This window comes from Falco biarmicus, chromosome 3, assembly GCF_023638135.1.
Source record: "Falco biarmicus isolate bFalBia1 chromosome 3, bFalBia1.pri, whole genome shotgun sequence".
NCBI classification, from domain to species: Eukaryota; Metazoa; Chordata; class Aves; order Falconiformes; family Falconidae; genus Falco; species Falco biarmicus.
The window spans coordinates 58709734-58725626 of NC_079290.1; the positions used below are offsets into that span (position 1 = coordinate 58709734).

The 15893-nt window shown below is 40.2% G+C and overlaps 1 protein-coding gene across 2 annotated transcripts in view; it reads right to left on the bottom strand.

Moving 5' to 3' along the window:
• The window catches only part of DLGAP1 (DLG associated protein 1), a 429880-nt gene that overhangs the window by 22903 nt on the left and 391084 nt on the right, over positions 1-15893 (bottom strand). For both annotated transcript variants that reach the window (XM_056333020.1, XM_056333021.1), the window contains 2 exons: positions 7069-7442; positions 3737-3828 (listed from right to left, as the gene is read on the bottom strand). In XM_056333020.1, coding sequence (XP_056188995.1) covers positions 3737-3828; positions 7069-7442 — 466 coding nt within the window. The remainder of the gene's footprint in view (positions 1-3736; positions 3829-7068; positions 7443-15893) is intronic.

Below are 15893 nucleotides of genomic sequence, written 5' to 3' on the forward strand. Positions count from 1 at the left end.
CAGAATTCCTCAGTGGAATGGTTTCCACTGTGGAGAGCACAGTCAGCCAGAAAATGCTGCCTTCAAAAGGCAAGGAAATATCAGTCCCAGCTCAGCTTAGCCAAAATACAGATTTGAATGTCTTGTCCAAAAGACTGGAATGTTGAGAAGTTTGAGTTAGAGCAAAGGACTGGTCTGCTGTGCAGGGAAGACCCTTAAACCTGAGTATTTTTTGTCAGGACAGTAAGTGACCAAACCCAAAAACCTAAATGAAAAAAAGAGAAAAATATGGCTTTATATAGTAACAAAAGCCAGAGTTATTTTTATATTTTGTTTTATGTTACCCCACTACCATTTCAAATCATTTCACTTTATACCACGCCAAGAGGTATGGTGTGGTAAACCACACTTTATACCACACCAAGAGGTGGGAGCACCTTCCCTGGCATCACAGAAACCAGAGGAAATGGAGAAGGACCATTTGTCTATGGTCTTAACCTCCCACGGCAGTGTTCTTCAGAAACTACCATTGTTTTAGCATTCATAAATTCTTGTGATGGCAAACCAAGTACAATTACCAGCTGATGGTATGGCTAGAGCAATGAGCGAGACAATTGTGGGGTGAGGATGTAAGGGGAGGAGATCTTGGGGCAGGCAAGGTAAAATGCAAGAGACATTAAAAGTGATTACAGAGCCATGGGACTGACAGCCCCTTGTTCAATAAGGATGTGTGCTAAGTGACCTGGCACAATACATGATGACTTCTATTCTGGTTCAGTAGAACTGATTGACTTCCAAGGACTCAATTATCTTCTGTAAGAGAGGAATGGAAGTTGGTCCTTTGCAGCCAGGAAGTTGCAGGTAGAGATAAGGGACAATCAGAAATGGACAGAAAAGGAAGTGCCCTGAGTCTGCACAGATCAGCTTCATTAGATACACATTTCAAAATTGCCTTGGAAGGAGTGGGTTATGTGCGAGGAAAGGGGAGGAACATTTTGACTTGGGGTTTGTTGGCATCACGGGGGCGATCATGTGAGAGATAAGAGAGTTACAGCAGGAAGATTGTGAGGTTGAAAGAAATGCATACTATTTTTTTTCCATGAGGACTGGACAGAGGTACTGTAAATTCTAGAAACTGTAGAGCTGCACTTAGGGAATGGGTACAAAAAGGATTATGGAGAGCAGGCAGCATAAAGAACTGAGGATAAGAATAACAGTGATGGATCCAGTTGTGATACAGTCAGGTAGTGGTAGGCACATTTATCCTTTGAGCAGTACAAGGGAGGAGGGGGAGTCAGAGTCATTTGTCTTGGCAGGAAGCCCAGGTTAGAGGGAGTGAAGGGCTAATGAAAGGTCTGAGTTGAGATGGAAGATGGAAGAGATAGAGGAAGATGGTCTGGCATTGAGCTACTTGGATCAAGAAATGAGGCAAAATCTTTTGCTTACTTGGTCCAAGCACAGAAGCAGAAATATTTAAAAGGACATGAGGAGGTAAGATGCCTTAGTGTGAGAACAACAGTCATGAGATGAGGGAAGGGGGGAGGAAAGAACAGGAAGCAAAGAAGGGGAGTGAAACAAATTTTGTATGATAGGCTTTTGGTGCATTAAGCAAAGAACTTTCTAGTGTTGTAACTGCACTGAATAGACTGGCAAGGAAATGATCACTTTACTGTATTTTTTCTCTTTGCTGTGTCATTTTTCTTTTCTTATTTTATACTTCTTTAATATTTCTGAAGCCTGAAAAACATTCATTTGACAAAGATTCAAGTCAAAAGGGCTTTTCTTAGTCTCTGCAGATGTTATGGTGCAGGAGCAGGGAAGAATGCACTGTATTTACAATTCTATTCCTGTAACAGATAGTCAATACATTGTGCTCTACTGTGTTTAAAAAAAAAAAAAAGGAAGGAATATGAGTGCCAAACTACGATGATAAGCTCTTTGTGTCTTGAGCACACTCATTTTCTAAGGATTAGGGGCTGTCCTTTATCAGCCAGTCCACTTCTGAAAGTCCATGATAGATTGCTGCTTGCCCCTCTGCTCCAAACAGCAGCAACCTCAACTTTGTCAGCAAGGAAACTCCCAAACACAGCTGTCAGTGGGCAATGCAGAAATACTGCTTTCTCAGGGCAGAACCCCACTGGCAAATCTTACCTTTCTCTCTGGAGCAATAAAAAGTGCAACAGAAAGAGGACTTTGGAAGTAAGGTATTTACAAACAACCATTTATTTCTTTCTTTGTTTTTTTTTTTTTTCTGTGGGTTTTTGTTTGTTTTTTTGTTTTGTTTTTCTGGGTTTTTTTTGGGTTTTTTTGTTTTTTTTGAGGGGAGGGTTGGGCTTTTAGGGTAGTTATTTCCTTTGTGCTTAGGCTGAAGGGAAATGGTCCTTCAGCATCTATTTTAATGTGGTCATTTATCTAGTGCTGGAAGAGTTGTGGGTAAATGGGGCTAAGGTCTAACACATAAAGAAATGTCTGCCAGCAAGAGATGTTTTAGCAGGTTAATGAGGAACTTGGTAACAGCCTAGCAGATCATTGCAAAATCACATTTCTTTTTGCTGAAATCACTTTAGCCTTTTAAAACCACAGGAAAATACTCTGCTACTTTATGGGGAGATTTTGTTGAATTGAAAATTATATAGATAACATGTTATTTTTGAGTATTTTTGGGAGGCGTAGGAAAAATACAGTGTGAAAATGGTCATCTCCTTTACTCACTACTGCAATCAGTGGGCCAGAGGAGGGCAGAGGGCCCTGATTTTGTCAGCTCAGATTTGCTGCACCCAGGTTTTCTCTGGAGAGATAGCAAGGGCGGCTCTTCCCTCACCGACAAGCGATACTGCCCTGAGGCTGCTCCTACATACCGTACAGTGAATGAGTTATCAACAAAGCGGCTCCAGGATCCAAAAGTTATGCAGTGCCCAAGCATCTTGCAAAAAATGAACAAAGAGTTGGGTGGGTGCTTGCAGCCAACACAGCACTGGGCAGGCCTGCATGCTCAGAGGCGAGGGGAGAGTCCAGCTTTTCTTCAGTCGCTGAGTCCAGTTTTGGGCAGGAATTAAGAATCTGCAGTTGTGGTCAAGCACTCAGAAACTTTATGTGTCTGGAAAGTGCTATGCACAGTTATGCTACCCTGCAGCATAACTGCAATTTGTAATCAAAAAGAAACATAGTTCTTAAAGACAACTTTTTTTTTTTTTTTCATTTTTATTGGAGCATATTTGTTTACTGAATCAGGTTACACTGCAGATTGGAGAGAAACTAGTTTTGCAGGCTTCCTCTCTAATCTCAACAATTTTTGCAAGGGAGCAGTTGTAATGCAGAGATGTCTGGGTAAGATACCTGAACAAAAGCAATCAGTTTGTCTCCGTCACTGCACTGCTCCACGTGGCCGGTATTATTCTGCTGAAAACCAAGGTAAACTTCCCCATCAACTCTATGTTGCTGCAGCCATCTGGAGACTAATACCCCAGCTGCATCACCCTTCACTGTTTAGGAAGATTTTTTGGTGGAAAAGCGTTTGTTAAAAGTATATTGACCTTCAAAATATGTGGCACACTTCTAGTTCTCCCACCAGTGCTGAAAAATCCCCTCTGAGAAGTAACAGCTACAGTATTTATAAGAGTCAGATTTTCAGTTGGGTGATCTAACAGTTCATCCAGGAAGCAGGTTTATATGGTCATGCGTGCAGGAACTAGGGCTCTTAAAAATTAGTTGCAGCATAATTATTTACTTTAGGAAAACAGCATTAACTTTTACTCACCACTTTTCCTCCTCCACTTGAACTCCTATGGACTGGAACTTACTGGTTGCTTTGTTTTCACCTGATTTGGTGGATTCTTCAGCACCATCAACCTTAGAAAAAATTAACCAGTTACTTAGAATGTATTTTAGCAGAGATATCACCCAGCTACTTACAATTTCTATGCATGATAACTACTAAGTGTCTGTACATACAGTTTGTACCATAAGTATCTTCATCTAGTCAGTCTATCTGTGGTGTGGACATTTCTGATGTTATTAGTGAATATTCATGATTCTTGTTAATATATAAAGCATTTCTGGTAAGAATGCAGATGGATTTTATCCAGTATTTTATGGAGGCTGGATGCTCATATTTGCCAGAGCAAATCTGTAAGCAGTTGTAACTTCACTTAGTGTGCTCCACCGTTTGTTTGATTTCACCTGTTAGGGTGTATGTGCATGTATATGTGAACTCATGTCAAAATTATGTGTTTATTTTGTTTAAATGTTAGTGTCTGGAATCAGAGCACTGTACAGATAAGATTTAAAGAAAGCAGATGCAGGTCTTGTGTGCATTTTCTTTGCTGCTTCATCATGCAAACAGGTGGTCCCCAGGAGCACATGCAGGACCTTTATACCACCTCTCCATCTCTGTGAGGAGATTTATACCAATAGTAAAAAGTTAAAATTTAACCACACGTGTGTCTCTGAGCAAAATCACAGACTTCTACATCAAATCAATGTAGTTGTTAATTCCCAATTCTTTTATGATATTCTTTGGCATACATGAAAAAAAATTTCCATCACACAGAATTTTTGGACCACAACAGTGTAACGAAGTGACCTGTAGATCCACTCTGATCCAGGGTATACAAAATCTCCGTCTGTAGTTAGCATCTGTTGCACCAGTAAATAAGCTTGTTGTTGAGAGCTAGTTGAACAGCCTATGCAGGAAAAGTGCTCCAGGAGGGATGGGAGTTACAGAGCTGTTCAGTGAAGTGAGGTACTCACCTGATACTGAAGCTTTTGGGGACATAACTACATCTTAAGTCCCATAACTGACAGAGAGAAGCAACCTTTTGATGTGAGTTTTTCTTTGCTTTACTTAGCTTGTTTGCTAAATAGATTCACAGCAAAGGCTTGAGGTGTCTTAAGAGTGACTGAGGGGTGCAGAGGACATGCACAGAGGTTTATCACAAGTGCACATTAGGTTTATTTGTTAGAGGCAGAAGCAAACCGAGAATATGCCTCTGGCTAATGTAACTTGCCCTTCTCTACAGAGATGGGCCAAACTATAATTAAGGTGTATACCTGGTCTGAGTTCAGTCTAAGCCTAAACTAGGCTCCCTTTACAGTCAATGGAGAGAGACTGATTCCCATACTGCCAGTCAGAGGGCTGACAGTTTACCTACCTATTTTTGGGCAGTTGTTTCTAAGAGAAGTAATTTCTGGCAGCAACAGCTATTTTACAGTATTTCCACTCCCACACTACCTCTTCAGCTGTACCAGCACAACTGTTTGTGCAGTGATGCTGCAAAATGGACCAGACAGCGAACTAGCAAATTAGTTTTCTTTTATCTGTGAAGCCTGTCTGACTCTAAAAATCTCATTGATGGGGCACAACTGGGAGGTTAGCACAGCGCACGGGTAGGAATCCTGTAGGGCTGTATCACTGCTGAAGGTTTTGCTTTGTGTAATCCCAGCTTTAGGCATCTTCATAGGTTTGTACACAAAAGCTGCCCTGGCAAGCCCCTCACATACCATCCCCAGGCAGCTTTCTCATATGTTTATGTTGTAAATTTCATCTGTAAATTTCAAAGTTTTAGAGGAAGGCTGTCAAAGGCTTGAACAACATTTGGGGCATTCTTTTCCTCAGATCTCAGGAAACCGAGGACCCTATACTCTCAAAAGCAGCATTTGTTACTTGCAGAAATGCTACCTTAAGAAAAGACATCAAGGAGATAGTCTCTCAAGAGCTATGATTCAATTACCATGGTTCATTTTGGCTTCTGCAAACATGGAAATTATTTCTTTCTACCCATTATTTTGCAGGGTGTTTGCCTGCTAAGGAGTCTTTGTTGCTTTGCTCAGCGAAATAAGGGATTACAACAATAAAATGGCACTTTAGGCTTGGCTGGGAATGGGAATAAGTAATAGAAGAGCTTTCCTCTACCCTTGTCCCACCTGGCCCTTGCTCCTATGTTTAACACTGAACATCAACCCTTTTTTCAGATTATACCCAAACAAATGGCTGTGATGCAGAAAAAGGGCTACAACAAAGCTGTGAACTGAACCCACAGGCAATAGTAATTACTGCCCTTCCAAGAAGAAGTAAGAGAAAAGTCACAGCTTCTCCAGGATCTGCCCCTGGGATGGCATACTTGTACACAGCTCCTCTCATCTCATCAAGCCGATGCAGAGATTTCATGGTGAATTCTTAGTCTTTGCTAATCAGATAAGCCTGCCCAGGCATATAGTGCTATGCTTACAACCTTCATCTGCAAGAAAAAAAATAATCATGTCTTCTTGTGAAGGCTGATAAGCTGTGGATTGCTATTCTGTTTGCTTGGGACTCATCTCCCATCAAAACCTGTGTTGATTCTTAGTTGACTCTAAGTTCAAGTACTTGGTTGCAAAAGCGAATCCTGCAAGCAGATAGTTGGAGTCTTATGCACATTCTTTTATTTTTGGGGGGTGGGGGGTGAGGAGGGGAGGGTTATGGAAAAGATTAATTAAGAAAGCAGATTACATTGGTCTAGTTTATTTTCTCTTTCTCCTTTCTGTAAATAGGAGTGAACTTTGGCGGGGTTAGTTTTCTTGTTTCGTTCCACTAGAGGTAACAAAAAGTTATTTTCTTTAACAAGGGCAAATCAGAAGGAACTTATCCTCTGCTCTTGAGGCTGAGGTAGGAACAATGCTGCCTCATTCAAGCTGCTACCAGTCATTATGAAATGCATGAATAAGCAGCGACAATTAATTCAGTGAGGCTGGACGAAAATATTTTTGGGGTGATAGTGTAATGTAAATCATTGTTTTACACATTCCCTTTCAATGATTTAATTCATGCCTTTCTGACCCCTGCTGCGTTATGATTCATAGATTAGTGCTCATGTGTGTAATTTAACAGAGCTGAATAACAAGTGGCAAGGAGACTTAAACAAATCCTTGCATCTGATGTTTTATGATAAATTAGAAAAGCATCATTAGTACCATGCAGAATGATTACGCTGCTGCAATTTCTATACAGGTACTCATCAGGAAAAGAAGAAAAATACACCGCATAATGAGCAGTAAAACAGATACAGAAATCCAAAACAACAGCAGACATATAATCCATGCCCTGTACTGTACCTGTATTCCAATAGATAAGCATCTGTTTTTCTTGAAGTGGTCCTTCTTTCTATCTTCTACTGCAACGGTGGCAATGGTTGTGGTGGTGGTGACGGTGGCAGTATTGTTCCCTACATGCTGACTTGCAGGGCCATGGATTTGTGCATTGGCAGCTTCAATAGCAGCTGTTAGTGCCTTCATACTGTCCAAGCTTTCTGTGGAGTTGCTAAGTCCAGACTGACTGATGATATCTCCCCTCTGTCCATGCCCATCCATATATGCATCTTGGGCAGACTCTGTGCTGCTCTGTGCTGTGATGGAAATAAACGGTTTGGTGGTAGTTCTTGGTGGGACTGGAGGTGGTGTCTTCTTATAGGTGGTAATGCAGGATGACACTAGAAAAAATGTATGAGAGTTCTCGATTTATTGATGCTGCAGGGAAAATGGATGCAAATATGGTTTCAAAGCATCAGTGAACATGGACAGAGCAGATGTAAAGGGGATGCTGTTAGCCAAAGAGCTCCCAAAAGTTCCAACATAAGGCCCACGGAAGTACTTGCTTATCAGTGTCCTCTGTTCCTACTAATGCGAGTAGCAGAATTGCTAGTAGAGGGAGGGAAATTATCTATTTGCCAAGTTCCTTCTTAGCCTTTTTAGGATTGTTTTCTCCAGCATATTTTCTACTAACTGTTCTGAGTCCCATAGGAATAAGTCCTTCCACCAAAACGTTTGTTCTGCTCATGGCTTCCAAACAGATTCACAAGAGTGATGAGTCTCTCAACCACTAATCCTAGCTACTTCATGCAATTTTATTGCAATTGTTTTCTCTCTCTCTCCCGTCTGCTGTATTTGCCCAGCTTATGTAGAATTTTAAACTGCATTTTTCTGATCAGAGAGAGATTCCCAAACCGTCCTAGGTCAAAGTCTCTTAACACTCTTAACAACATTCTTGGGTATGTGCATTTCTTGCTATAAACCATCTCATTTGTTGCACAGACTTCTCAAATACTTTGAAATGCTTTGTAAGCTGCTAAGGATATATTTAAAACAACATTTTGCCATACCTAAATGTCTTCTTATAAACATAACAGTTCTGGGGAAAAAAAAAAATGCTTGATTTTCCACACAGGGAGTTACACACAATGAAGTCAATGGCTAAAAGCCTGTCAGTCAGTGGCACTACTTAAAGGAAAGTGTAAACATAAATGTTTGCAGCAACACAGGCTTTAATAAAAGTTTATGAGGACTCCTCTTTTCATATTTTGAAGGCCATGCTCTCTGTGTAAGTGGTGCTATATGGATTTAGAAGTTTAGCTTGAGGTTCCTGAGTTGAAAACTATGTACAGAGGATTACATGCAGAAAGCACTACATGGAGATAAAACCATCTTCCTTTAAGGGATAGTTGGCAGCTCTGCATTACTGGAGTTCTGGAATGCTTTCAAATGAGGAAAGAAAGTCCATTAAGAACAAAAAACAATCATGATATGCTCTATTTTTTTAAAGAAAATAAATGCAGGCATGAACCTGTGCAAAGTTCAGACACAAACATGTTAACATAAATTCTTATTAACAGTAATCATATGGCAAGAAATGATTCATCAGATCATTTTAATTGGCAGACGTCTATGCCACCCACATAAAAGGTAACTCTACTACAGCTGTTCTGCTCTGTGTTTGCACTGTACGTGCTTGTTGAGCCAGAAGCCATTATGGTATTAATTTGACTAGCTCAGATCCATATGCCTTCTATCTCCAGATAGCTGTAGGAATAGTTATAACGTAAAAGGTGTTTCCAGGGCATGAAATCACACGGGATTTTTTTAAAGGACTGTAGCGTAAGTTTCTGATAACATGTCTGGACCCATGTTAAACACATTGAATGCTAATGGAAAAAGAGCGTTTCACTAAAGCAGTGAGGGTTTTGAAACTATGATTCACTTCTGAAGAATCAAACAGAAACCACAGCATTTTTGAGAGAGGAGATGGCTAAAAATGAACTTGTCAAATTTTAACTCTGGGGAAGTGAATAGTTGGTAGGGGTTAAAGGTGTTTAATAAAGTGCTTATGACAAGGCTGATATCTGAAACTGAGAGAAAAGGTGACAGTTTTACAAAAGAGGATTGTGATTTTTGTGCTGTTCAGATGCTGCCAAAAAGCATTTGTTGTGACTGGGCACATTCAGGTAAATCAGTTGCTGTTGCTGCAGCACAAGCGTTTGCTTGGGCTTACGGAGAGTTGTGGATGCTGCTGCTTGGGTGATGACCCACGTGGTTTGTGGTCTGCAGAATGTTCTCTGAGTGGTGGAAATGTAAACTGAAATTCACCACTGAAGAATTCAAAGCACATACACACATACATATCCAGGTAACGCTTTGAGAAGCTGGTGCCAAACTCGTCTAATAGAGCTTGGTGTGCAATGCTACGTTGCAATTCAGCAAAGAATAAATTGCACTATTTAAAATATGCTGGGCAAGGTCATTGTGGAACTCCTGGGGATACGCCAGCATCTTCAGGACATCCCAGCAAGGCACATATCATTTTTCTTACATAGCAGATAGGGAAATGATAATGAAACACATTCAAAAAGTACTCTTAGGTAAGAGAGAGAGCATCAAAACCAAAAAGCAAGCCTTAACAAGACTGGGCCCCACATCTCTAGTCATCCCCCACCAGAAAGGGAGTCAATAGCAACTCCCTATCGACAGCTACCATGCACTCTGGACACAGCAGTACAAATACAGAAATGCCTGATTAAGATGTCTTTCATTCTGTTCGTAAATGTACTCAATGAGGAGTCTAATCCACACTGCAATGAAAGATGTTTGCACTCAGCTAATTAAATCTGAAGTTATTCTTAAGAGGGGGAGAGAACTGACAACTCATATGGTGAAATTGTAAAGAGAAACAGCAAACGTTCTTTTAGCAAGTCAAAACAAATCCTCAGTTTCCTGGAGTCACGCAGCACATACTGTACAACTCTGGAGAAGCAGAGTGTGCAAGTCATAAAAGAACCCCAGGCACTTCATTACTGGAAATGATGTAAGCTCCTGCCGCTCCTCTGCAGAAACGACAACAAAACAATGCTCAGGCTGCTGCCGCTGTCAGAGGCAGCTGCACTCGAAATGTTGTAGCTGGCTGAGCCCTCCAAATGGCTGAAGCACAACAACGAAAGGGATTCGGTGCATCAGTTTTTATCCGGGTGCTTTCAAGAACCTGGCAACTTGTGACACAGCAACCTGAAGGATCTGCCAGCTATTCAAGTGGCTATGGTATTTTAAATGTTAAGCTGCTTGAGAAACAAAATGTGTTCTTCCCAAGAAAAATGACAAAATGCTGGCACTTTCCCTGTGTAGCCAAGAGAGCCTGAGCATTCAGTTGGTGTGGGAAGAGCACATCAACGTGCTCTGTCCCTGCGGGCAAAGGGGAAGCTCATCCATCCATCTCTCCTGCAGCAGAGTTGGTCTGCCCGCTAGCAGGACTCTGAAAGAGAAGACTACAGGATCATGGGATGCATAAAAGAGATGGAGAAATCCTCACTTCACACAGAGGGAACTTTCAAGGGGTTTTGCACATGAAAGTTAGTTTAATACCCATCAGGAAGTGAATTTAAAGGGCTGTATAAATTCTCTGATAAATACATTCTTGGACATGGATCAAGGAACAAAGTTCTTTATGGAAACTGATCTGACTGGAGAGTCAAGTCAAAGTAGTCTCATTTTTCATTAATATTGTTTAGACATGGAGTTTGGAGTTAATCAGAAATGTCTTTTTCTGAATAGCAAATGTGTATATGAACCCTCAGTTTGTCACAGTATAGACTAGCTTTTCATATTATTTTTCAGAGCACAAATGCTGCTGGAGCGGGTATATATTCCTCTCCTGCGGCATATACAAGGTTTAATCCAGAAACTAGTTAAGTCATGTGCAAGAATCTTCTGACTCCCAAAGCACCTTGAATCAGGCCCACTGTTTCCAGCTGTATCAATCCACCAAGTAATGCTCTCCTTTTCCTTTTGATCTTTATCCTGTTTCTGTGGCCTGCCTTCAGGTTACAGTTTAATCCCAAATACCTATGGAAAAGCACTTTCTCCAGATTAACAAAAAAAAAGTCATGGTGTTTGTCCTCCTAGCCAGTATTTCCAAACAACTAGCTCATGGGACAGGAATTTGGAACAGGGAGTGTCAACCACCCAGTTCAGAGGGAAGTCTAATGATAAAAAAACATAATCCCAGATTGCATAATAATAAAGGCTTGAATTTGAATGTTTCATTGTAAGATCACTTCAGTTGTTTAAACATGCTCACTAGGGAGATGAGCCCTTGGGAACAAACATCAGCATGCAAACACAAATTTTTCGTTCAGTGAATGGGTGCTCAGGAGAACCCCAAGGCAGAGTAATATTTGTGAAGAGATCAAATTCATGCAGTACTTTGAACAGTTCAAGTGATGAGGTATGTGAGCAATATCTTTCTAATTTGGCAGTCTCATATAAACTTGGTTAACAAATACAAGAGTAAATGAAAGTGCAAATTTAAAGTTAATTAACGTAATGGTGTTTCTCTTGAGAAAGAGGAATAATTCCACAGTTTGAAAGGAGCAGCAAAAGGCACAACTTGTGTACAACTAAGTATGCAGGTACAAGGCAGTTCTTCTACCCTGCACAGACAGACCTTAGTCTGATTCACTGTCTGTTAAACAGATGTGTTAACAGCAGTGCCCTTGCATTTCACACAACTGCAACACAAAACACGGATGTAGGCACATCTCACAACTGCAGCCCCAGAGCACCCCATACAGAGGTGCCGTGCTTGATTTGGCTTGTTAGACTTACATAGAGCTGTTATTCTCTTTACCATGCACTTATTTCCTTAATTTGTTGAGGTCTGGGGGGAAACGCTTGGAAATTGGTTTTCAGATCCTGTATTGTTGTTTTTATGTGCAAAACATTGATATGAAAAGAGACTATGCATTTTCTTAATAAAAAACTGCTTTCATGTAGCAGATGGCTTCTGAGGATGTAGAGATTTACTATTACCAAACTGAAATAAAGATTTTTATAAGAATTTAAACTGCCCAAGGGAATACTACCAGTGTGAGCTATGGATGTCATTATCCCATATGAGAACTACTAAAAATCTATGTACCACACCATCAGGAGTTCTGCCAAGGCCATGCTTTTTCCATACTCCCACCACTGCCAAGTCAGATATGTTATCTGACGAAAGCCCAGGTTACACTGGGTTAGGAAATAGGCATAACTGATAACTAAAATCCTGCAGAAATCCATACAAAGTATCTAAACTATCTTTACTGCACAAAATAGCACCACAGATTTAATATCCCATGTACTCTGAGGTCTAAAAGCCAGTGCTGGTAACCTTTTCATAAGGCTGGAAATTTTTCTTTGCAAGTAAGGTGCCTTCAGCTTCCTAGCTGGATACAGTAAAGGACCTCTTGAAACCTAGGAGAGGCGTGAGTGCATATGGCTCACCCTTCATCTCAAACGGATCGAGTTAGAAAATCTGCATGTGCATAGTCAGGGGATGACAGGTGAATATTTGTTCAGCAGAATTTTTTTTCTTTGAATGTCTGCTGCTGGAAGCTGCTGATGCCAGTCAGAAGTTTAATTGCTATCCCAGGGAAGCTGAATTAGTGTACAGAGAGCAGCTGAGACAGCCAAAGGTGTTGGCTAAATGCAGTTTATCACTAGGATATCACCACAAATTATGGATGCACGAACAAAATTCAGTGCATTGTAGACTTCCTATGAGACACACTGCACTCCCTGTACTATATAGCCGTAGCTTTACTTCTCTATACATAAAAACTACCAGTACATTAACAGCGCACAACTTAAGCAGTTCAACTCATGTGGCCTCAAAGCCAAGAAGCCTATAAGCAACTGAAACTCTAGAAAATTCACATAAACTGAAAGTCATTACCCAAAACAGATTGTTGCTAGGATGGCTTATAATACTTTACTCCTAAAAGCTGTGATCTTTACCGTTGTCAAAAAATTAGGGCTCGGCTTTATCTCTTCTGAAGACACAGATAAATAGGTAAGATTATGACCATGTGCAGTCCCTAGATTTAACTACAGCTAATGCCTATGAACTGCCTTGCCTTTCTGCCTGGAGCAAGCAGCTGGAGGGGACAGCAGTACTATTTCTTTCTGCCATTCCTTTGCCAGCAGCTGTCTCCATGAGATCAAACTGCACCGCACCTGTGGAGGTGATGCTTTACGGAGGGGTTTGATCCCAGACATTGGCCCATGGGAAGTGACGAAGCTATATACCCACAGACATATGAACAGTTGCTCAAACTGAAATTCAGTCAGGCTGAGATGGAAGTCAGAAGTGAAACTATTTTGGCCTTGTCCTTAAACTCTGGCTACCAACAAAGCACCTGGAAAAACAACAACAAGAACTGCAGGGATGAGGATGTGAGTCTGTCCTGGACAGATGCTTTCCAAGAGCTTTGAAGATTCAAACTGCTTTAAAACAGTCATGGTAGAAGGTATCTGATACCGAACATCAACCTCTACATTCAATGAAGCATGTTGAAGAAGAGTGAAACAAAAGAGAGAAAAACAATACAGCACTGTGGCCTTTTTTAGTTAGCATGTGAATTATTTACCATCTTTTTTGATCTGTACAGTATTTTTTTTCTGAGCAAATCAGGGGAACACTTCTTGATCTATAGCTTAAACTAAGCCTAGCGAACCATTCAAATACTTTCTGCACTTAAATACTTCACCAAATATTTCATACTTCCCCCCCCCCCCCCCCCCATTTTGGAGCAGTCATGGAAAACAGGAGACACAGTATAATTTTAGGTTAAAAAAAAGTAGATTTAAAAATATTTTATGTTTCAGAACTTACATGTCATAAAATCACCATGGTATGAAATTAATAAGCTTTCTGAATATCAACACATTAATCTTATAAAAGGCATTTATGGAAAACAGAGGAAACCTTGTGAAATATGGTAGTTTTATCCCACTTAGACTAAGAGTATGTAACAGTAAATAAATGTAATAATATGCAGCTTGATGAAATCAGATCCTTTTCCCATATATTTTCCAGGAAGCAACTTCACTGGCACTTTGATATTACACTTTGTTATGTGTTACTGCAGCACTCTCAAATTCAAAAATTTGCATCTTTTTCCCTCTGGCAATACTGTTAATAAAACAAAATGGGAATTATTTTTTTCATGTGGAGTTGTGCTAACCAAATACAGACACATATATGTAAGCAGCTATTTAGGTAAAAACACAGTGCAAGAAACAAAGCCTGGATTTTCAGAAACACAGGGGGTTGAACTCCCAGCAAATATTTAGATACCTTAGATAGGAAGATGTATTTAATAAGTTTCAAATCCAAGCACAGTCTGAAAAACTAATCCCTTATTTTTTTGCCTACTGAGGAATGGTTGACTGTAAAGACTTTAGCTATAAATGCACGTTGCAAGTTCTTGGAGCTCATTGCTTGTAAACCTGTCTCCTATTTACATTTCTGAATTGGATCTGGATTCTTGAAAACCTGACCTGAACTGTGAATACACAACCTAATTTCCAGACTATAACAGTAGTTCTTTCAACATGCCAAAAGTGAGTGTGCCACAGTGGAGCCCACACTTGACACTCTGTTTGGGCGTGTTACTGTAGGTGTTGTTCCTTGAAATTATCATATAATATTTGTACCTGCTGGTGCTGGACATGTTAATATACTCTTGCAAGTTTTCCCTTCAGTTCAGATGGACTATTTAATATCTGAGCAGCCAATACATAGGAGACTTAAACCCTATAAAATGTGGAGATACATTAGGGTGGATGTGTGGTCAGAACTAAGCCCACATGTTACTAAAGCTCTCCTGAAGCAAGTACTGTGGGTCATACCATTCTTCACAGTTTGTTAAGAAGCGCTGCCTTTTGTTCTTCCTGAGCCTTTGCTGCCAATCTCTCATTCTCCTGTGGTGGCAATGCAGCTGAGTGATGATAAAGCAAGTTTAGCAGTCAGTCATTTTAGGAGAAGCTTGTCATAAATTTGGTGGAGAAATTGCATGTTGAAATTGTACAGCTTTTGTCACATAGGTGGTGGACTAGAGAATAATTAGGACTCTCCTCTTGTAAATATGTGAATCCCAGAAACTAACCTGTGAACTTAGAGGAGACTTAAGCAAGCCAATTATCTCTGAGTAATCTGACCATGTGACGTTTAAGTTAGCTAGATATTAATGTAGTTGGACATCATTGTTCTTGACGTTACTGCAAGGATTGTCTTTTTAAGCTCTTCACTGCAACTATCTTTCAAAAGGCAATATTTGGATGAGTTATTGACATTTCAAAGTGTGATTTCTTTGTAAGAAAAATAAAAGAGACTGTAAAAGTTGTTCCCTCTTCCTCAATCTGGAAATGTACCTTTTTTCTTTGCTGCTGCTGTTAGCAAGAAAACAAGCTTCTGCTGGTTTTTACTCCCAGTGGTTTTCTGAACACTTAAACTTAAGGTAAGGTAAGCAGAATTCTGTGTCATTGCACACACTGGTATCAAGCTGGTCTCACAGAATTTTATTAGTGATGCTTCTAGATTGGCTTAGAAATAAATTAGTTTAAATTGCTAGAAACTCACTCCTAATGTGGACACATTTAGAAGTGGATATGACTGATAAGGTCTTTTTTTAAACTTAAATGGAAATGCAGTGGAAATAAGAGCGATTCCCTCAAAGAGTTTGTTCCAATTGACTGTATCAGTTCAATGATTTTAAACTGATTTCCTTTTATGCCATGCTGTGCAAACAAGCTGTACATTGTTATCAGTTGCATTCATTTGAATCCACTGAAAA